The sequence below is a fragment of the Myxine glutinosa genome, chromosome 9 (assembly GCF_964187855.1).
Source record: "Myxine glutinosa chromosome 9, kmMyxGlut1.1, whole genome shotgun sequence".
NCBI lineage: Eukaryota > Metazoa > Chordata > Myxini > Myxiniformes > Myxinidae > Myxine > Myxine glutinosa.
In genome coordinates this window covers 64,903,540-64,927,509 of record NC_136269.1, presented here as the reverse complement: position 1 = coordinate 64,927,509, position 23,970 = coordinate 64,903,540, and the positions used below count along the sequence as shown (strand labels likewise).

The 23,970-nt window shown below is 43.6% G+C and overlaps 1 protein-coding gene across 3 annotated transcripts in view; it reads right to left on the bottom strand.

Moving 5' to 3' along the window:
* The window catches only part of TTC27 (tetratricopeptide repeat domain 27), a 169,856-nt gene that overhangs the window by 114,784 nt on the left and 31,102 nt on the right, over positions 1–23,970 (bottom strand). For all 3 annotated transcript variants that reach the window (XM_078784402.1, XM_078784403.1, XM_078784404.1), the window contains exon 9: positions 10,962–11,028. In XM_078784402.1, the coding sequence (XP_078640528.1) occupies positions 10,962–11,028 (67 nt within the window). The remainder of the gene's footprint in view (positions 1–10,961; positions 11,029–23,970) is intronic.

The following is a 23,970-nucleotide window of genomic DNA, read 5'->3' as shown; positions in this document are numbered from 1 at the left end:
AGAATCCAAGATGAGACAATGGTATATTTCGATGTGGTTTCACTCTTCACCTATATCCTGGTTGATCTGGTGGTGAGTGTCACGCTCGATCATTTCAAACATTTTAACGATTGAAAATGGCTTGTCAAACCATCCAATTGACACCTGAGGGCGTTACCGGCCTGCTGGAGATGCGTCCAAATAGCATGACCTTCATCTACAATGGTACACGCTATCGACAAATATTTGGCACAGCTATGGGTTCACTGGTCTCTGCTGTTTTTTGGCTGAATTGGTAATGGAGGAACCTTCCTTGAACAAAAGGTATTCGAGTCCCATGAAAACTGGCTCCCACGATACTGGAACAGGCACGTGGATGACACTTTCGCCATTGTTCATAAAGACATGGTAGACCACCTACTTGGGCAACTTGGCCAGGAATTCTCCAGCATTAGTTTTACAATTGAAATGGAAAAAGAAAGCAAATTGGTCTTTTTGGATGTGGAGGTATACCGTAATCCTGATGGCTACCAAAAGATGTCAGTTTACAGGAAACCAACCCATACCAACAGATTCCTGGATTGTAATTCCTGCAACCCAATCTCCCACAAACATAGTGTAGCACGGACCTTGGCAGCTCGGGCATTGACTGTGTCATCTTCCAAAGAAGATGAAATTAAATAAATTAGATTAGTTAGAGGAGTCCTGCTCAAAAATGCCAAAGGGATACTCCCTATCCTGAAAGAATCAAAACAGACAGAATGGAAGGAGCTAGACACGCTTGAGCACTGTGTACTGCCATACTATCCGGGCCTTTACGAAAGTATTGGCAAGATAGTACGCAGCACACTGATCGGTGTAGCCTACAAGCCTTTACGCAGCATCCCCAATGTCATTTCAAAACTGAAGGACACAATATCAACTGGTGAAAAATCAGGAGTCGTTTACCATTCATCATACAAATACGAGGACCAATTCTACATTGGTGAAACTGGAAAAATATGAAACAAAGACAAGATGAACATGATAGAGCAATTAGGCTGGGAAAGGTATCTCATCTCTCTCATATTACATCTATCTCATATTAGGTATCTCATATTACATCTCTCTGACCATTCTCAGAGTGCCTTCTCGGCGTCGACGAGTCTAGCATTTCACTCAGGCCAACTGGCACGGTCTTCAAGCAGCCATCAATCATCTGGACTGGTCTCCCATCTCTACCGCCTCTGACATCAACTCATCCTGGGAATTCTTCCAAAGTAAATTGCTCTCTCTCATGCACAGATTTATCCCATCTTGTCTTCAGTTGTCATACCCTTCCTCCCGTCCATGGTACACGGAATCTTGTGGTGAGGCTGTTGCCCAGAAACAACTTGCCTTCGTCTCCTGGAAAGCAAATCCAACGGAAGGAAATCTCATTTCCTTTCACAAAGCCCGAAACAAGTGTGTGTCCACCCTCAGGAGAGCCAGGAAACAATATCTCTCCGTTCTCAAGACCGAACTCACTTATCTGTCTCCCTCTTCCAAATCCTGGTGGCGTCTGGTCAAATCTGTTTCTGGTGTTTGTTCCCCCCTCCATCCCCTCCCTTACCTCAAACGGCTACACAGCTGACTCCGCACGTGAAAAAGCTGAATGCCTCAACTTTGTGGTTGCCTCAAAATCTTGTGTTCCAAACCCATCCCTCTCTGTACCCACCGTACCCAGTCATACCCAGCTGTTCCTGGACTCTGTGTCCTTTCCCCCTGACAAGGTGGAAAAGTTTCTGTCAACCCTCGACTCTGATTCTGCAACTGGACCTGATGGCATCAGCCCAAGTGTCCTAAAATCCTGTTCTTCCGCTCTCTCCCTCTCTCTGTTCTCTTCACCCTCTATTTTGCTCAAGGTCATCTGCCATCTGCTTGGAAATCAGCCAACATCACCGCTTTACACGGAAGCTCTTTCACGAGCTCATTTCGCTCTTTCACGAGCCTCGATCTTGTATACATAAAAAAATAAAAAATAAAAATAAAAAAAACCACCGCTTTACACAAAAAAGGTACAAAAACAGATCCGAGCAACTACAGACCAATCAGCCTTCTCCCAATTATGAGCAAAGTCATGGAATCCATCATTGCTTCGGATATGAAATCTTTCCTCTCCTCCAATGGCTTGATCTCTGATCATCAATTTGGTTTCAGACCAGGTCACTCCCCTCTGGACATGCTGTTTCTGCTGTCTCAACAATGGATGGAGGTACGCAATGCCAAACATGAAATTAGAGCTGTCTCCCTTGACATATCACGTGCCTTCGATACGGTCTGGCACCCTGCTCTGCTCACCAAACTCTCCTCCTTTGGTATCCATGGAAATCTCCACGCATGGCTGGCGGACTTCCTCTCTCGTCGTAGTCAAAGTGTGGCCCTGAATGGGTTTCTCTCATCTCCTCTTCCTGTTCAGGCTGGAGTTCCCCAAGGCAGTGTTCTGGGCCCTGTGCTTTTTCTGGTCTTCATCAATGATCTCTCTGACTCTCTTGAAAATCCTCTCCATCTCTTTGCTGATGCCTCCACTCTCTGCCGCTTATTTCCTCATCCCTCAGATCAGCAGTCTGCAGCCTCCTCAGTCTCTGCAGACCTGGACAAAATCACAGACTGGGCAAACAAGTGGAACATGTCTTTCAATCCTGACAAATCTCACACTCTTACGATGTCTCTCCGAAGACCGACTGGACAACCCTCCCATCCACTTTCTGAATAATCCTCTCCAAGAAGTTCTGTCACTCAAACTTTTGGGTCTCACTATCTACCATGATCTTTCCTGGGAAAACCACATTTCAAATCTGGCCTCCAAAGCCAGTCACCAACTGGGCATCCTCCGTCGTGTGAAGTCCTTCCTTGGCACACCTGAGCTCCTCACCACAACAAGGCTTTCATCTGCAGCCAAATGGAATACTGCTCTCCCCTCTGGGTCGGTGCTCCTGCCTCACACCTGGCTCGTCTTCACACTGTTGAAACCAAAGCGTTCAGAATCATTGGAATCTCCCACGATGAAGCTATCTCCGAGGGCCTTTCACTTACTCACCGCAGGCAGGTTGTGGTCTTTCCGTCTTCTACCGACTCCTCTCCAGCCTTGGTCCCCCAGCTCTCTCTGGGCTCTGTCCCCCAAATATTCCTACAGGTCACACAAGATCTGCCTGCAACCCTCTTATGGTTAAACTGCCAAAATCAAGACTCTCTGCTCACCTTCACTCCTTCATTCCTCTTTTCTCCCGCCTCTGGAACAAACTCCCTCACTCTCTTCAATCCCACTCCTCCCTTCAGGTCTTTAAAACAGCTGTTCACCACCATCTCTTATCTTCCCCCATCCAAAACCTTGATCTTTTCTACCCCCGCTAATTTCACCCCAAATCCACTTTTTTGAAATACCAACTTCTTTCCTAGAAGTCCTTGGTGTCCTTGTGTTTTATACTTCTCCCCCCCCCCCCCCCCCTTCCCACGCATCCTCCCCCCAAGCCCTCTCCCTCCCACACATCTCCCGATGTCCCTGATCTCAAATGTTGTGTGCTTCCCCTTCTCTCCCCATCTTATCTAATGCTCCCCTTTTTACATACTTTGTTTGTCTGTTTGATTTGCTTGTGTGATAAATGTTAGCTCTTTCACGGGCCTCGATTCTGTATGCAAAAAAGGAAAAAAAAGTGACAATCAGCCATTGGGCGTCATTGCCTGCAATCTGGCCACATATTTGCCTCTGATGGGACCCGTGTCCTAGATGCGACGTCCAACAAACGATACAGATTGATACTGGAAGCATGGCATGTGAAGAGCCGAGAAGGTGGTCTAACTTAGAAGATGGTGGGCACACCAACACAATGCACACCTCATACAAATGGCAAAAAACCAGATGGTACAAACAGCTGGACAAGGTGAGCAACAAACAACAACACTTGATCCCAAACACCACACCCACGTGTATTCAACACCCAATGGAAATTCCAACAATAAAACAACCCACAACTCATCACGTCCAACCCAGGCATGAAACCACCCATGCCTGTGCCTCGAAAAAAAAAAGAACAACAAGCGCACACACATACTCACGCAGACTCATACAACACCAGATCATGTGCAAGTCATCACAAAAAAGAGCAGAGCAGCCCATCAATGATGTGCTTTGACGTATATTTGCTTGAGGTTTGCAAAAATAAAAAGACTCCGAAAAACACGGTACGTGCTGGGGCTCATCATCTAGTGGCCTGTGGAAGTCTTCTGTGAAGCGGGGGAAAAGTCGCCTGAGACCGGATCTGCTCTTGCTTGTTTGGTCAAATTTGCAGAGTAAATCTCGTTTTACTTTCTGGTTGGAAGCGCCTTTCTTTCTTTAACAAAATATACACATGTTGTCATTCTTTTACGGCCCCAATTATTCCCACCTTCTCGTGGGCTTGGCTGGGGAAAGTTATTTTGTAAAATTGTTGCCAGTATGATAGATATCAAAATTATATTTTAGCGTTCTGGCTCAGGTATATCTGATCTTCTTGTATCTTGCAAAAGACACTTTGAGGTCATACAAATAAGCCCACACAAAGTTGTAAATTGCCTGTCTGCTTTGGATCCCTTTTGAAGGATGACATTCTCTGCGAGGCAATGCCCAGTGCTGGCACTGTACCAGGATGGTAATTTAAGTTCAAAAAAATCGGAGTTTACTGGTGATCGAACAGAAAACCACACAGATCAAAGCCAAATGTGTTCCCGAGTGAGGCATCCTATCCTGCCAAGAACTATCAGTCTTCTTTAATGGAGAATATTCAACTTAAAGTGGCCGACATCATTTCAAACATCAGGAGTATTAATTATTATATACCTCGTTGTACTGTGAACCCTTGCTGTTCCTGCAAAATTCTGTCATGCTACTGCAAATCAACCATTCGTGGCAGACACCACTCATTAATCACACGGGAGTGCCCGTTCTGTGCTTCAGCAGCACCACAAGAATTTGGTTATTTGCACGCAACGTTGGATGGATGTGCAGCATAATGGATGGACATGCTCAAAACATTGGATGGACTTGCATCATCAGGTTTACTTGTCAATACATCTGGCTGGCCTCATTGAGCACTTCCATCGAAACACCGAGCTGGTTATGCTGGGATCCCAAATTGATTCGTCCATCATTAACAAAATGCATTTCGTGGCCTCCAAATGTGCTTGGAGTATGTATCCCTTGTGCATAGTTTCAAAAACAAACATTCTGTTCACAATGTAACTGATGATCACATGAAAGTAACTTAAGAACTAGGACTACTTGGTATTAAAATAATCTATATTAGAGTTTATTCGTTTAATGATGAACTCCATTTGTAACACCATACATCACATCAAAAGAACACTTGATTGATTAGTAATTAAAGCAATTGAGGTGGGCATACATGGGGGTCGACACTATATTCTCCAGCACATAATTTCCATATGCCGCATGTGAAATCAGGGGATAGCGGCATGCACGGGTTCGAATGCTATTGCTCTTTGGATACCAAATATCTTGTGCCAACTGTGTAGGCGAATCACTTGCTAACTGTCAAACCAACTTCTGCTCATTCGTCTCAAGGCTACCACTGCCGAGACACCAGATGTCTACCACCTGTACGTACTATGGGGTCTTGGGAACTAAGCCGTTAAGGCACGCTGAGTAACCACAGAGAATGTGTCTGTAATTCTGGCCTTATGATGGGTGTAGCCATACTAGTTATTTGTTGAAGGCCTCCGAGACATTTATATTGGACTACAACTGATTATCTTATGCAGCCAATGCTATCATTAACTTCACCGTAGTACATGTGAGCCTCGCATAAGCATAGCTGTAACTTCGGACCTGGAACCGGTAGGCTACAATGGTTCAGCTCTGTCGTTACAAAAACAAAAAACAGAGAACGGCACTTGGCTGAGCGCACACCTCCACCAGGCTGAACAACTTACATTTATCTGTGCCCTGATCTGAATTAAAATCTAATCGGCTTGTTATTGTTACCTAACCAAGTCATCCACCGAGTTTTAGCATAACTCGTCCACAACTTTTTGAAATATCATGCTACATATCATTTTTGATCCCAACACTCAATGCTAAAGAATCACTTTAAAAAATTTTTGGGATCTAGATCCAAATCCAGATCTTCACCAAAATCGAATCAATTAATTATTCGTTGTCACACACCCAACCTGTCCACCATGTTTCATCAGACTCTATCCATAACTTTGTGAGATATCCTGCTCAAAAAAAACCAGACAGACAGAGGTGAAAACATCACCTCCGTTTACCTTAAGATGTAGTCCCTACCCAAAGTAGTGTCCACAATAATCTGTGAGAGCTTTGGATGGAGTGACAGTAGCATCAATCCACTTCAAGTCATTGGAAGAATATTTTCAAATATATTTATAACAACAAGATGCAAGATATATGCACATGGCAACAATTAATTTAAAGGAAGTATATGAATACAAGAAGAGTATTCTAAAATGGTACTCCTGGAAAGGCCATTTGCACGAATCCATAGTTTCCTTTTTAGTTTTAACGTTGTTGCGAATTTCTTGAGAGGAGCATATACGAGGACAATGGTTATACACTCGTATAATGGACAATAAAAATACAGGATTTTGATTGATCGTTTAATGTTCCCATCTAAATGCCTGGCACATGATGCATGGACACAAGCACTGCTGGAGGAAGACAAGACAAGCAGTGCCAGAGGAAGACAACCAGTGCCAAAACAACAATGCTGGAAGAAGACGAGCACAGCTGGAGGGGATGAGCAGTGCTGGGGGGAGAAGAGCACTGCTGGAGGAAGATGATCCCTGCTGGAGGAAAACAAGTACTGCTGGAGGGAGATGAGCAGTGCTGGGGGGAGAAGGGCACTGCTGGGGAGAGACTAGCAGTGCTGGAGGGTGAAAAGCAGTGCTGGAGGATGTAAAGCAGTGATGGAGGATGTAAAGCAGTGCTGGAGGATGTAAAGCAGTGCTGGAGGATGTAAAGCAGTGCTGGAGGATGTAAAGCAGTGCTGGAGGATGTAAAGCAGTGCTGGGGAGAGACTAGCAGTGCTGGAGGGTGAAAAGCAGTGCTGGAGGATGAAAAGCAGTGCTGGAGGATGTAAAGCAGTGCTGGAGGATGTAAAGCAGTGCTGGAGGATGTAAAGCAGTGCTGGAGGATGTAAAGCAGTGCTGGAGGATGTAAAGCAGTGCTGGGGAGAGACTAGCAGTGCTGGAGGGTGAAAAGCAGTGCTGGAGGATGAAAAGCAGTGCTGGAGGATGAAAAGCAGTGCTGGAGGATGTAAAGCAGTGCTGGAGGATGTAAAGCAGTGCTGGAGGATGTAAAGCAGTGCTGGAGGATGTAAAGCAGTGCTGGAGGATGTAAAGCAGTGCTGGAGGATGTAAAGCAGTGCTGGGGAGAGACTAGCCGTGCTGGAGGGTGAAAAGCAGTGCTGGAGGATGAAAAGCAGTGCTGGAGGATGAAAAGCAGTGCTGGAGGATGTAAAGCAGTGCTGGAGGATGTAAAGCAGTGCTGGAGGATGTAAAGCAGTGCTGGGGAGAGACTAGCAGTGCTGGAGGGTGAAAAGCAGTGCTGGAGGATGAAAAGCAGTGCTGGAGGATGTAAAGCAGTGCTGGAGGATGTAAAGCAGTGCTGGGGACAGACGAGCAGTGCTGGAGGATGAAAAGCAGTGCTGGAGGAAGACAAGCAGTGGTAGAGGATGAAAAGCAGTGCTGGAGGATGTAAAGCAGTGCTGGAGGATGTAAAGCAGTGCTGGAGGATGAAAAGCAGTGCTGGAGGATGTAAAGCAGTGCAGGAGGATGTAAAGCAGTGCTGGAGGAAGACAAGCACTGCTGGGGACAGACGAGCAGTGCTGGAGGATGAAAAGCAGTGCTGGAGGATGAAAAGCAGTGCTGGAGGATGTAAAGCAGTGCTGGAGGATGTAAAGCAGTGCTGGAGGATGAAAAGCAGTGCTGGAGGATGTAAAGCAGTGCAGGAGGATGTAAAGCAGTGCTGGAGGAAGACAAGCACTGCTGGGGACAGACGAGCAGTGCTGGAGGATGAAAAGCAGTGCTGGAGGATGTAAAGCAGTGCTGGAGGATGTAAAGCAGTGCTGGAGGATGTAAAGCAGTGCTGGAGGATGTAAAGCAGTGCTGGAGGATGAAAAGCAGTGCTGGAGGATGAAAAGCAGTGCTGGAGGATGTAAAGCAGTGCTGGAGGATGTAAAGCAGTGCTGGAGGATGTAAAGCAGTGCTGGAGGATGAAAAGCAGTGCTGGAGGATGTAAAGCAGTGCAGGAGGATGTAAAGCAGTGCTGGAGGAAGACAAGCACTGCTGGGGACAGACGAGCAGTGCTGGAGGATGAAAAGCAGTGCTGGAGGAAGACAAGCAGTGGTAGAGGATGAAAAGCAGTGCTGGAGGAAGACAAGCAGTGGTAGAGGATGAAAAGCAGTGCTGGAGGAAGACAAGCAGTGGTAGAAGATGTAAAGCAGTGCTGTAGGAAGACGAGCACTGCTCCAGAGAGACAAGCACTGCTGGAGGAAGACGAGCAGTGCAAGAGGCAGCGGGCTTGACACAAATGCCAGACTGTGTCAACTGCCCAATATTTGTCCAGGGAGACAGATCTGACCACTTGTTTGAGATTTGGGGCTACCAACCATTGCTGAGAGATGCGTAACAGCATGTCCATAGTTGAATGACCGGGACACGGAATCCAAACCGATGTTGAGAGATAAAACCATTTGAAAAGACTTGATTTTGGCAGCAATGTTGAATTTCACTTTACTTTCAATTGGAAGTAAGCTTTCCAGTCTTATAGCCGAGAGGATATGTTTTTGCACCCTTCTTGTGAACAGGAGTGATGTTGGAAGACCTCCAGTCAGACAAGACAGGAGGTGGCCAGAGGACAGATTCAAGACAGCATGCAAACGAGAAGCAAGAGCAGTAGAGCAGGATGTGATGCGTACACAATGTTTTGACGCAAACACCGAGTTGAGGCCATTCAAATCTACATACTCGGTGTTTTTCCATTGTTAACTAATGTCTTTGCTATTCCTGTAAAAGTATTCTATCTTTTGCTGTCTTTCTTCTGCATGTGATTTATGTCCATACTATCAATGAGTCTCAGATCACCCATAAACAATAAACGTTTTTGTTTGACACGTTCACATCTGCATGCAGTTAAACTGTGGAGTTCATTCATCTATATGCAGGTATTCATAGAGGACTGAGAGTAAATTACGACTTAAACACACAGGTCTGCCCATTTTTCTGGGGGAGAGAGGGGTGGGGGAACAGTTGTGCCATTCTCGCATCATCCCATGTGGTTTAGTGTGCGGAATCAAATTTGGCCAAGTTGCTGATACCTCACCTACTCTGTTCGAAAAACAATGTGGGATGTTTAATGTCCACAAACTAAGGCTATCAGATGGGTCCCCACCTCGTTGTCCATCTATTCGACGGTACAATCTCAATGATGCAACACCTTGCCTGTGAAGCACCAGTCCAGCAGTTTATAGTCAGATGAAGAATCAAACCCAGATTATACGGCTCAAAGGTACACGAGTGCACTATCTCTGCGCCATCGTGCAAGACAACTGGAGAGTGAATGCTTTGTAATAAAGAGTTAGATTTGAATCATATTTTGTATCGACTTGTTCAATGAGTCAATGTTTTTAAGGCGTAGCCCATCGGGCAATACCATCTGGAGCAGTAATTGTCTGTCCGTCTGGTGTATGTATGCATGTCCCTCACAAACGGTCACCAATCAGAGCTGAGGATCTTGTCACATGACAGAGGGACAGAATTTTGTAACCATTACAGTTGCACATTTTACGAAAAGGAAACATAATAACCTTCTGTGGAACGTTTTGGGGTCCCAGCGGGTGTCCTAAGGGAGGTAGGAGGTTTCAGAAATTCCTCAATACAATTATGATTTTGAAATGCGATCAACACGGACCTTGATCCCGAATCCGGAAGTGAACAGTCGAGTAAATCATTTGATATTTGGTTTGCTGATTTGATAATATCTCAATATAATCGTGATTTAACATTATATTTTGTTATATTAATATTATCGTACTAATTTGTGATTGGAACGATGAATTGTTGTTTGGAATGAAAATATAGAGATATTGAGTTTAAAGTAGAATGAGGAAATGACGTAAGGGTTTCCATCCGTGACATTCATGGATTTCCCATTTGCAGTTTCGCCATTGACTGGATATAGCAACATTCAGACTAGGTACGTTCTTTTTGTCCAAGTCCTTCACGAACCTGCTGTCAATGCCTGACATTCGACTGAAGGTGGCTCGGGAATGTGGAATTTATTGAAAAAAATTAATAACTATTATTTGCTGACTGCTGACTGGAATCTCCACCCAGGTCAAACTATTCTCTTCAATAAAGTGTCAAATGCTCGGCTCTGCCATTGTTAGACGATCGGTCTAGTTTTTGTTCAAAATAAAATTTATAAAGTTTTCTCCATACACCTTCGCTCAAGTAGAAAATAAATGCTCAATGTATTGCATGAAACCAAAAAGTAATCTTTGCAGGTGAGGTACAGCAGTTGAAGCTTGAGGTGAGTAAGTATGCAAGCATATTTCGCTGGACCACAACTGGCCTTGAGGATTACACCACAAATGTGGAGCCGTGCTGTGCTCAAGTATTGTACTTCATAACAATTAATAATGTGAATGCGCAAAGAATCCAAGAAAAGAGACATGACTTGAAAGGACTCACGGGCATTGGATTTCAATAGACAATTGTTAAAAAGACTACTGGGAAGCAGAAAGTTAATCTGTTTTTTTATCACCAAAAAAAAGAAAAAGATTGAAAGCGTTCCAAAACAACGAAAGAGGGCTTTGTGGCACAAAAATAAGTCCATATGCTCAACAAAACTTCAGCATTCCTCTGGCAATCTTTCGTTAGTTAAAAAAATAAAATAAACAGACTTCTACAAGATACCTCTCAAGCACACAAATAAATGTGCTTACCGTCACAAAAGCCAAAATTTCTTCATCAGTGAGATTGTGCGATGGGTTGCTCTTTTGCAAGTCAGTGCTGGAAAAACAAAAAAGTAGCAGATATTGCTCAAGGTGAAGAAAAGTCACATTATTTCATCTTGGTAATATCTTTTTTCAAGCCAGAACATCGTTTCATTTCCACCAATGGGATCAAACTTAGGCCTGTCATATCATTCAAGTTACTTCGTCAATTAATAATATGCTTGACAAGAATGTCATCAATGTCGGGAAATCATCCCCAAAAAATAAACAGCAGATTGGCCTCAAAAAAGTGCAATATAAAAAAAACAAATTACACCAAAATCGTTTGACTTCTTTCCCGACTGGCTGCGTGCTTTTCTGTAGAATTGGCAACTTCACGCTCAGCCCCACGATTTATCCAAATTGAAGCCTGCTGTATTTTTCCTCACCACTCTTAAATCGACTCCCAAATGCTAATAATCAATATACTGTTGAAATTTTTGGAGTAAAATCGCTTTCCTCTCCTATTTCCGAAAATGTACAGAATGCGTTAAGTAATTTTTGAATTACAAGCGTACGCAAATTACAAGCGAACGTGGTGACATCTCGTTCACACTTTTAGTTTACTGCACATGTATTTTATGTATAACAAATAAATTGGACACAAAAGTTGATGCGGAAAATAACCCAAAAATTGAGCAGATGACTCGCAAAGTGATGGTACAGCTTTTATCTTCTTTTATCTGCATTTTACTCAGTTGTGGAAGTCGTAACAAAAGACACATACGGACCGCATTGAGATTATCAACGCCGATGGAAATCATTTGATGTTCAACACAAAATTACTACCGGAACAGCTTTAGGGAGGAGCGTACTTTTTTTGCTTTGCTTTTTCCTCTGAAACTACACACACTATTTCGATGAAACTTGACCACAACCTTCATCACCCGTGATGTACCGAAGTTTGTTCATGGCACAAAGAAAATCTAAGTCTAAGGGGGTCTATGGTGTTGGGGGATGGAGGGGGGTTGCCCCCTAAAATAGGTATTTTTTTGTTTGTTTGTTTAAAGTTTTATGATTATGTTAGTATGATTCTACATGCTGCCCTGTCTTCCAGCAACCATTGAAATTGGTTTAAAATACCTTTAGTCAGTGCAATATACTGTTTATTCTACCAGGTGAGTGCCAGGGGTATTGCCCCTATGTTTCGACATACGATTAGATTTTCAGTGGTCCCTCCTCGTAACACTCGACCCAAACAAAGCCAAACAAAATCTGACGCAACAAACCCGGGCAGTGTATAACCAGCAGAGGCCAACAGTCCTGATGTCTTAGGCCCACCAGAAAACCAAGATGGCGGCCATATTATTTCGTCTGGTGCCATGGTGGGTAGAGTCAAGCAATAAATGTGGGTGGGGTGCGGCAGCTGTCTGACCAATGGGTGCACATTTCAAAAATCGACCCCAAACAAGAATCACAACAACAACAACCATGCGGAGCTCTTGTAGACCTGCCACGTGAAGTAGGGGAGAGAGTGGAGAATGGGGCTATCCAAAGCGTATAAAAAGTGTGAAAAAGATCAGAATATGAGGAGACACTTTGTGGATGGGGGAGAGTGGGGGGAATGTGGGGGAAGTTGGGGTTGAGGAGCACAATGTTTCACAATTTTGTCTACATAATAAATGAATAGCCCATTTCAGCTCAAAGTCTTATGGCCAGATAACCGAGGAAGTTTATGTGAAATGAACAAAATAGAGAAGGTGAGGCGGTTATTAAAGAATGAATTACTTCCTCAAACAATTGAAATCTACATAGTTCCAAGAGTAGTTAGTAGTCACAAAACAGGAGTCTTCTTTGGATGTGCGATCCCTTAAACCTAGGCAATGGACATCTGGTTCAGATTTCAATGGGCTGTAATCTAGAGGCCACAAAACTGTGCGCGCACACAAGGCCCGACATGCCAAAATTGTGACAAAACCTTTGACATATTAACGATTCAAACAGATCACATGGAAATGAAGAAGCTAACCATGCCCCTTAACCACATGTTAGAGCACTTAGACTCTTAGAGAATGGGATACAAATGTGACGCAACAAAGAGCATCTATTTATTCCACACTGTTCAAGCGTTTTTGTTTTCTCTCAGCAGCAATCCTTTAAATTTAGTCCCCTCCCATCCCCAAAATCAAAACCAGGCAAAGTAACACTTTAAAGGCAACTTTTAGATATTCAGTGTTTAAGCAAAACAGAGCTGCCCTTTCATTCCCCTCTTTTTGTCTCTGCACCCTTGCCTGTCCCTCAGTGTGTCTGCTCTCTGGCTAACATTACAGGTCTGTCACTCAAATACGCCTGCTCCCTTTATCTGAAAGTCTGACTTGGTACCTGTCTCTCATTTTGCCTCCATGATCAATATTGTTTTGCAGCATATTAATGAAACAATATTTACATCTTGGTCAATGTACGTGCTACCAGATTTATCACTGCATAATGTAAACCAGAATAGGGCCTCAATTTCAGTGGAAACCAACACTTATATGATAAAATGTCTTCTGCATTTCATAAAAGAGACTAAATTCCAAAACTCCCTTGGTATTCAACACATCGAAACACCATTCAAGAAGAATGGTTCAGAAACAAAGAATGAGGGGCAGCATCTGCCCACGGGTCACCCGTTTAGGTTACACAATAAGCATGGATCTCCCTCATACTCATTCCTACCTGCTGTCTGGCCGTACCAGCATTTACGTTGGACCGGCTCCATCCCCGAGAGGCAAAGAATATGAAGAAAGGAAAAGGATATAAGTAGCCACTCAAGTGCAAACAAGCCAAAACACCACTGCAAGTCTTCAATATAGAGTACTATGGGAAATTCCAGCGAAACACACAGCCACCAATCCAAATGATGAAATTTAAGAAAACTTCACATCAGGAAGGAGTATTGTATCGCAACTTCAAACATATCAGTGGGCATTTCCAGAAGAAAAAAAAGGTAGGTAGTACTATTTATTTCAGGACTTGCATTCATGAAAATACTTGAGTGATTTTCTTTGAATAGCTTTAGCATGTGCATTATAAAATAAATTTGGGATGGCATCTCCTTAGTAGTGAACAGGCCTGTGAGCAATCTGTTCCAATTTTCATGCTCGGCAGAGTTGAATTTTGACAAAAAATTCCATCCTGGTACAGTGCCGACAGATGCTGCACCATGGGTACACACATGGTGTGTTAAGTTGGCCAGCCTCTCACCAATCAAAAGGATATGAGAACGCATTTTGTTTTGAATGCTATGTCCATTGCCATTTACAGGTACTGGACAAATGAAATGGAAACACCAACAGAAAGACATTTGTAGGTTGTTGGGCTACCGACATACAGTTGGTACCAACATACAACACATACAGTTGGGCTACAACATACCTCAAGGAAAACATGGAGACGACATGGCATGGAGTCAACAAGGACTTGGAAATGTTCTGCAGGAATGTGGCACTATTCTTCCTTGAGGAAGTTCTCCAATTCACATCCGTATGATGAAGGCAGAAATTGCTGTCTTGGGCACCTATCCAGATAGTTCCACACATTTTCTATAGAATTGAAGTCTGGCGATTGGGAGGGCCTTGGAAGATGAGTAACTTGGTCCTCGTACTTCTCAAACCATCCAGTGGCAATACTTGCTCCGTGAACCAGCAGCATTGTCGTCCTGAAAGACACCCCTCTCAGAATGGAAGAAAGACTGCCTCATGGGATGCAGATGATCGCTCAGGATGGTAACGTAAAACGCTGCATAACGCCTGCTTCGAATTGAATGACTGGACACAGGCCATGCCAGGAAAAAGCTTCACACACCATTATGGAACCACCAGAACCTTTTACTGTTGGAATCAGGCACTTGAGGCTATAGAGCTCCCTGGGCTGTCGCCACACGTCCATTCGTTGAAAACATGGCAAAAGATGACTCATCAGACCATATCATATTCCTCCACTGCTCGGTAAACCATTGCCGATGCTTCTTGCACCAATGGACCCACAACTGGGCATTGCCAGTGTTACGAGCGGTTTTAGTGCAAAGCAACCCAGCGATGGTTTCCCCACCCTGCAAAGTTCCCTTCTGGCCATTTTAGACAACACAGGGCATTCATGACCGACATTGAACTCTGTACCCAGTTTGCCCACCATTGCTCTCATATTTCGCTTTGCGGTCAGGACTAATGACCATGCATGACGCTTGTCAAGCATACGTTTCTGCCCACTGTTTCCCTTTGATGATGTCTGTCCTTATTTTTCTCAGGCTAACATCACCTTCAAGACAGTTCATCGTGACATGTTAGCAACTTCTGCAGCTTTGCCACTGAAGTGCGTATCAAATGCGCACCAACAATTACACCCCATTTGAAGTCTGAGGTCTCCCCTTGCGGCAATGCTGGCTCTTAATACTGGACTCAAGTCACAGCCCGTGTGTGTGTGTGTATGTGTGTGTGTGTGTGTGTGTGTGTGTGTGTGTGTGTGTGTGTATACAGTATATATATATATATATATATATATATATATATATATATATATATATATATATATATATATATATATATGGAATAGGTATATATATATATATATATATATGTATATATAGTATATATATATATATATATATATCAGTATATATATATATATATATGGAATCTTTTTTTTTCTTGACTTGGGTTTACTTTATGAACTCAGCATATCAATCTGGTGAGTTTCTTTTACCCTTTGGTGATGTCTTTGTTGAAAGAACCATGTCACTGATTGTCTTTCGCAGCAAGAAGTCAATAACAGGATTATATTAAAGTTGGCGTGACAAAATGTAAGGACACGTACATTTGACGATAGGCTTCACAATCAGGTATATAAGGGTTGTTGCGTTCTGCATTAGTGGAAAACAACTGCTGCACATCTACAAAAGTTATTGCCGCTTCCTCTGGAGATGGTCCGTCAACTTGACAATGCTGTTTGTCATGGAGTGGTGGCTTTACGAAATTCTGGCATGAAACAGCATGCTATTGCTCGGCAGTATGGCATCACTCAAGGTCAGGTGTCAAAGATCCTGAAACGAAATGCTCAGAGGGGTGTCCCTACTCCAATACCTAGGCCAGGCCGTCCACGCAGAACCACAAGGAGAGATGATCGCCAGCTGCACCGGTTAGTCTGCAATGGCCATACCAAGTCAGCTAATCGGCTTAGGGCTGAGTGGCAGCAACTGACAAATGTGCCTGTATCCAGAAGGCTAGTCAACCAACGACTGGTTTAAGCAGGCTATCATACCGGGCGTCCCCTGAGAAAGCCATGCCTGACCAGACAACACAGCCAGCGCCGATTGCAGTGGGCCAGAGAGCACCGTCAATGGCAGCCAGGACACTGGAATCACGTGACCTTCAGTGACGAGTGTAGATTTCTGGTCTATCATCAAGATGGCCACGTCCGAGTGTGCAGACAAGTGCATGAAGCCCACAACGAAGATTGTATAGTGCCAAGAGCCCAAGCTGGAGGTGGTGAGGTGACCGTTTGGGCTGCTTTTCATGCAGGGGGCAAGACTGACCTGGTTGTTCTGAATGGAAACCTGAACCAGTTCAAGTACAGGGCCATTCTGGAAGAAACATTGCTTCCATTTGCTCGTGCAGCCTTTCGAGGAAACTTTGTCATCCAAGATGACAATGCACGGCCTCATCATGCTCGCATGATCCAACACTTTCTTGCTGACCGTGGTGTAGAGCATATGGAGTGGCCTGCCATGTCCCCGGATATGAATCCGATAGAGAACTTGTGGGCAGAATTAACGCGTCAAATCGACAACTTGGACCAGCAGCCTACCTCTGTGCGTGAATTGCAGCAGACGATTGTCACTGCATGGCAAGCGATTCCTGCCCAAACCTTGGCAAATCTCGTGAACAGCATGCCTCGACGTGTACGTGCTCTCCTGAATGCTCGTGGGGGTGACACGAAGTACTGAACTGTAATTTTACTGTCCCAGTCATAATTTAGCTTTTGTTTTTGTTGAAATTTTTTTTGGCTAATGTGCAAAATAAAGAAATACTTCTGGAAAACGTACAAAAGTTTAACACAGTACTGTCCGTGAATTGAGTTCGATATAAGTTTACATCACTTTCAAGGATCAATTTATTTGCTTCGAAATGTCAAATGTGGTTTTTGTTTCTTTTAAAGGTCACATAAACAAAATCTGGAATAATTTCAACATAATTCCAATGAACTTTTGGTTCTAAGTCATCTTGAAAAGTAAGTTCACCCCCACAAAAAAAATATTCCATATTAAATGCCAAGTCTGTATATATACAGTCACGTGAAAAAGTAAGTACACCCCATGTAACGTTTAGACTTTTTCAACATATTTCAACATACAGCTATTTGATCTTCATTTCAACAATATTGATAGATAAAGGTGATATAATATAACAAATATCATGAAACATTTACATTTTGTCGTCTATTGTATAATTTAAATAAACATAAATGCAAATTTCGCATGTGGAAAAAGTAAGTACACCCTTGGCTCTAATAGGTGGTATTGCCCCCTTTGGCAGAAACAACTTCAAGTAGGCATTTCTTATAACTGTCTACCAGTCTCTGACATCGACTGGGAGAAATTTTGCCCACTCCTCCATGCAGAATTATTTCAGCTGTGCGATGTTTGAGGGGTTTCTTGCATGCACAGCTTTTTTCAAATCCCCCCACAACATCTCGATGGGATTTAGATCCGGGCTTTGACTTGGCCATTACAGAACCCTCCATTTCTTTCTTTTCAGCCATTCCTTGGTGGATTTACTGGTATGTTTAGGGTCATTGTCATGTGGCAATTTCCACCTTCGGTTGAGCTTCAACTCTCCGACAGATGGCCTCACATTATCCTCAAGCACCCTCTGGTCCAATGAAGAATTCATAGTGGATTCTATGATGGTGAGCTGCCCAGGCCCTGATGCAGCAAAACTTTTTTTGTTTTCTTTTTTTTTTGTATACAGAGTCGAGGCTCGTGAAAGAGCTAACATTTATCAAACAAACAAATCAAACAAACAAGTAAACAAAGTATATAAAAATGGGAGCGGTCGACAAGATGGGGAGAGAAGGGGAGGAAGCACACAAACACAACATTTGAGGGCAGGGACATCGGGAGATGTGTGGGAGGCAGAGGGCCTGGGGGGAGGCAGGATAGGTATAAAACGCAAGGACACCAAGGACTTCCAGGAGAGACAAAAGTCACCTCAAAAAAGTGGATTTGGGGTGAAATTAGCGGGGGTAGAAAAGATCAAGGTTTTGGATTGGGGAAGATAAGAGATGGTGGTGAACAGCCGTTTTAAAGACCTGGAGGGAGGAGTGGGATTGAAGAGAGTGAGGGAGTTTGTTCCAGATGCAGGAGAAAAGAGAAATGAAGGAGTGAAGGTGAGCAGAGAGTCTTGATTTTGGCAGTTTAACCATAAGAGGGTTGCAGGCAGATATTGTGCGACCTGCAGGAATATTTGGGGGACAGAGCCCAGAGAGAGCTGGGGGAGCAAGGCCGGAGAGGAGTCGGTAGAAGACGGAAAGACCACCAACCTGCCTGCGGTGAGTAAGTGAAAGGCCGTCGGAGATAGCGTCATCGCGGGAGATTCCAATGATTCTGAACGCTTTGGTTTCAACAGCGTGAAGACGAGCTATGTGTGAGGCAGGAGCACCAGCCCAGAGGGGAGAGCAGTATTCCATTGAGCTGCGGATGAAAGCCTTGTATGTGGTGAGGAGCTCAGGTGTGCCAAGGAAGGACTTCGCACGACGGAGGATGCCCAGTCGGCGACTGGCTTTGGAGGCCAGCTTGGAAATGTGGTTTTTCCAGGAAAGATCATGGCAGATAGTGAGACCCAAAAGCTTGAGTGACAGAACTTCTTGGAGAGGATTATTCAGAAAGTAGATGGGAGGGTTGTCCAGTCGGTCCTTGAAAGTCGGAGAGACATCGTAAGAGTGTGCATAAAAGCTGCCCCAAACCATAATATTTCCACCACCATGCTTTACAGTTGGTATCAGGTTATTTTGGTCAAATGCTGTCTTTGGTTTTCGCCAAACATGTCTTCTGGTACTGTGGCCAAATAGCTCTAACTTTGACTCATCTGTCCAGAGCACATTGTTCAAGAAGTGCTGGTCTTTGCCTCGGTGTTCATTGACAAACTTTCGTCTTGCCCTGATGTTCTTTCTGGACAGCAAAGGTTTCCTCCTGGCACACCTCACATGTAGATCAAATTTGTGCAGCCTCTTTCTAATGGTAGACTCGTGCACTTTGACATCGACTGTGGTAAGAGCTACCTGTAGGACCCGTGCAGTGTGCGAAATTAACGCCAGCCCGACAGCCCGTGGCTGGTAACTTTTGTCCCGGGGTGGTATCTTTATTGAGTTGCCAGCCCGGTGGTCTGGATAGATTTTGCCCGCCACTTTCGTTTAAAATCGACTTTTTCTGTTAAAAATGCATGTTTCCCTCAAATTAATACTTTTTTCTGCGTTTGCAAATTGTTTTTGTTTATATCCGGGATCTGACATTCGACGCCATTTATATTTTCTTTCGTGGTATTTGATTGGATGTGCCATTCGAGCGAGAGCCAATGACGATACGCCTTATATACGGTTCGCTGTATAGTACGAAACGAACTCCGTTGGTCAAACGGAACGGAGCTAAATTAACTAATATACGAAACGGAACTAATATGCTGTATGCGGGAGATTTATGAATGACTATAGATGTAGTATACTTTATTCATATAGTTCCCACCAATAAGAAGATTTCAAAATGCTTTCCTTGGTGGTATGACAGCATACAAGTTACATTTCATGACTCGCCATTCCGTGCACGAGGTCTGTTTCGTAGTTTGATATGACCGGAAATTGTGTATGTATCTGCATCTGCTTCTTCTTCTTCACTGTCGAAGTCTGGAAACCCTGATCAGTCTCTGCAACAATGTGGCGATTTATACCGGGAGTTGACGATCCGGCAGAAAAGAAACGACAATTGGAAACAACAGCCGCTCAAAGGCAAGAAACAAAACAGAAATATGAGCAAAAGAGAGAACGGAAGTGGATCCCAGCATGGGTTACCCAGAAGAGAACGAGAAGGCCCAACTTCACCCGGAGCGGAGCAGGGGCCAGCTTGTTGCCAGAGCTGGTGCGGGATCAGGTCACGGAGATAGATGCTGCTGCTGTTGCAGGTGGTGAACCTGAGGGAGCTGGTCTGCCGGAACCAATATCAGCAGCTGACAAACAGTCGGATTATGAGTCCGGCCTTGACACTGACTGCGAAGACGTGGTTCTGGATGACATTGAGGACTTACAGGCTGCCGTGGAAGATATGTAAAACTAACAAGAAATGTGATAGATCATAGACCGACTACGAGACCTCAAGTTTTTCTCAACTTTGTATTACTTTAACTCACCATCAAGTTATCAACTGTGACTGTCCTGCTCATGTTGATCGATCTATGCACAAACTTTTTATAAAATTTCATCACTTTTCTGACAATAAAACGTATTTGGTGTCATGAAAATATTATTCACTGGTGTTTTTTTATTTAATTATTCAAGAAGACCTATAGTTGCTATTAGGTTTTTATGGAGTATATTCCTGAACACTCCTAAAATGCACCAATTTGAGTCCTTATTTTCATCTCAGTTCTTCGGGCTGGTAACTTTTTCTTCGGGCTGGTAACTCTCAAAAGTTACCAGCCCAAATGGCTGGTAACTATATGCCCCAATTTCACACACTGGACCCGTGATGACATTCTGGGGTTCTTAGAGACTTCTTTCAGCATCTTGCGTCTGCTCTCGGGCTGAACTTGCTGGGGCGGCCTGGCCTGAACAAGTTGGCAGTTGTTTGGAATCTTCTCCACTTGTAGATGATCTTCCGGACAGTCCAATGATTGATTTCAAATTGTTTGGAGATCTTTTTAAATCCCTTCCCAGACTCGTAGGCATCGATAACTTTCTTTCTGAAGGCCTCAGAGAGCTCTTTTGATCTAGGCATGGTGACGCCGCACACTTCAACAACAAAGAGCAAACCAAACTAAATGTTTGAGGTTTAAATAAGACAGGTTCCTCCAAGATCCTCTCCAACGATGTTCTAATCATTTGCACCTGAGCTGGTGCACCTGATTCTAATTTTAGGTATTTGAAGTAGTGATAAATGTAGGGGTGTACTTACTTTTTCCACATGCGAAATTTGCATTTATGTTATTTAAATTATACAATGGACTACAAAATGTAAATGTTTCATGATATTTGTTATATTATATCACCTTTTTCTATAAATATTGTTGAAATGAAGATCAAATAGCTGTATGTTGAAATATGTTGAAAAAGTCAAAACTTTATATGGGGTGTACTTACTTTTTCACGTGACTGTATATATATATCTACACTACATGGCCAAAAGTATGCGGACAGGACGCCTTATAATCAGTGGATTTGGCTGTTTCAGCCACACCCATTGCTGACAGGTGTATATAATCAAGCACACAGCCATTCAATCTCAAGAGACAAACATTGGCAGTAGAATGGGCCGTACTGAAGAGCTCGGTGACTTTCAAAGTGGCGCCGTCATAGGATGCCACCTTTACATCAAGTCAGTTCATCAAATTTCTGCACTGCTAGAGCTGCCCTGGTCAACTGGAAGTGCTGTTATTGTGAAGTGGAAACGTCTAGGAGCAATAACAGCTCAGCCGCGAAGTGGTAGGCCACACAAGCTCACAGAACGAGACCGCAGAGTGCTGAAGCACATAGCGTATAAAAATATTATGTCCTCGGTTGCAACACTCACTACCGAGTTCCAAACTGCCTCTGGAAGCAACTTTAGCACAACAACTGTTTGTCGGGAGCTTCATGAAATGGGTTTCAATGGCCGAGCAGCCGCACACAAGCCTAAGATCACCATGCGTAATGCCAAGCGTCAGCTGGAGTGGTGTAAAGCTCGCCGCCATTGGACTCTGGAGCAGTGGAAACACGTTTTCTGGAGTGATGAATCACGCTTCACCATCTGGCAGTCCGACGGATGAATCTGGGTTTGGCAGATGCCAGGAGAACGCTACCTGCCCGAATGCATACTCATTGTGCCAACTGTAAAGTTTGGTGGAGGAGGAATAATGGTCCTTGGCTGTTTTTCATGGTTCCGGCTAGGCCCCTTAGTTCCAGTGAAAGGAAATCTTAATGCTACAGCATACAATGACATTCTAGATGATTGTGTGCTTCCAACTTTGTGGCAACAGGTTGGGGAAGGCCCTTTCCTGTTTCAGCATGACAATTCCCCCATGCACAAAGCGAAGTCCACACAGAAATAATTTGTCGAGATCAGTGTGGAGGAACTTGACTGGCCTGCACAGAGCCCTGACCTCAACCACATCGAACACCTTTGGGATGAATTGGAATGCCGACTGCGACCCAGGCCAAATCGCCCAACATCAGTGCCCGACCTACTAATGCTCTTGTGGCTGAATGGAAGCAAACCCCTGAAGCAATGTTCCAACATCTAGTGGAAAGTCTTCCCAAAACAGTGAAGGCTGCTATAGCAGCAATGGCGGGACCAACGCCATATTAATGCCCATGATTTTGGAATGAGATGTTCAACAAGCACATACGGGTGTAATGTTTGGGTGTCCACATACTTTTGGCCATGTAATGTACCTATCCTGGAGTCAAAAATTCCATAATATGGGAGTTGGACCGGTCATTTGCAATCACATGTGACACCATGCTATGGTGTTTGGCACCTCTCAAATGTCTTCTAAGTGCGCTTCCCCATCTTCCCACCATCTAATGTGTTCTCACAGACCATGCATCTGGCCTTGCGAACGGACTCCATGTGCAAATCCGGGTAGTGGATGTGACTCAGCCATGAGGAATTAAAATAGCAAATCTTTGACATTCTTCAAATTATCTTCCTTTCGGCAGTGCACATGCTAAGTAGCTACTTTCTGCTTAATCAGGAGTTTCTGGAGTTACCGAATCGAGAGTAATAAACATTTACCTAATTTATGCATGGCACATGAGACATCATTTCGGCTCAGATTTGGCAAATATTGGTAATTTCCCCTTTCTGGTGAAATTAACAATTCTGACCGGAGTTGTGGCAGATTATTTATATTTGCACAATTTCTCGATTTTCCAGGACTTTCCAATATTAGCAAATGGTTTCTCATTTATAGAGAAATTTAAAGGAGTTTCAAGGACTGCGAACCATGTCATAAAACAAAATGGGAGTTTGCTGTGATGGAATCACTTCTGTATTGCTTTGCATAAAAGCAAGTAAAACACGAGATAATAACATCTCTTACAGCGACTGAAGATTTCATACATAGAGATTGCTTCAAGGAGAAAGATTTTATGTCACTTCTATATCTCGGTCTCAATCAGAGGTGGCGTTACCAATGCAATTTCATGGGGCCCCCATATAACAACGGGCCCCCACACAAACAGTGGGTCACAATCTTTCAAGACAGGGCCCCAAGGGTGGGATCTCATTTGGCCAACACACAACATATCAACTTGTGAGTGGTGATAAACACAGCACAAAGTGAATGCTCCATATCAAAGAAAGAAGGCACCATCACATGATGAAGATTAAAAAACGTTTTTCCAGGAAGTTATTCCAATCGCATAAAATAATTTTAAATATGTCTATGGGAACGGCTGGGGGGGGGGGAGATCAGGATCACGTTATTCTTTTTATTGATGCCAATTATTGTACTATTATTATTATTATCTTGCAATACTGTAATGTTAATATTATTATGTTATTACCATAAAACTTCGACTATAACACGCACTTTTTTTAACCCAAAAATCGTTTTGAAGTTAGAGGTGCGTATTATACATAGGTCTAATTTTTTTGTAAGTTTTTTTTCAGATTGAAACGATCGTCGAGGATGTCTCCGTAAACGGAAATGGCAATACTCAAAGAACAACAACAAAGAATAGCTAAATGTTTCATATAGAATATATAATCTGTAAGTTCACAATCGTGAAGTAA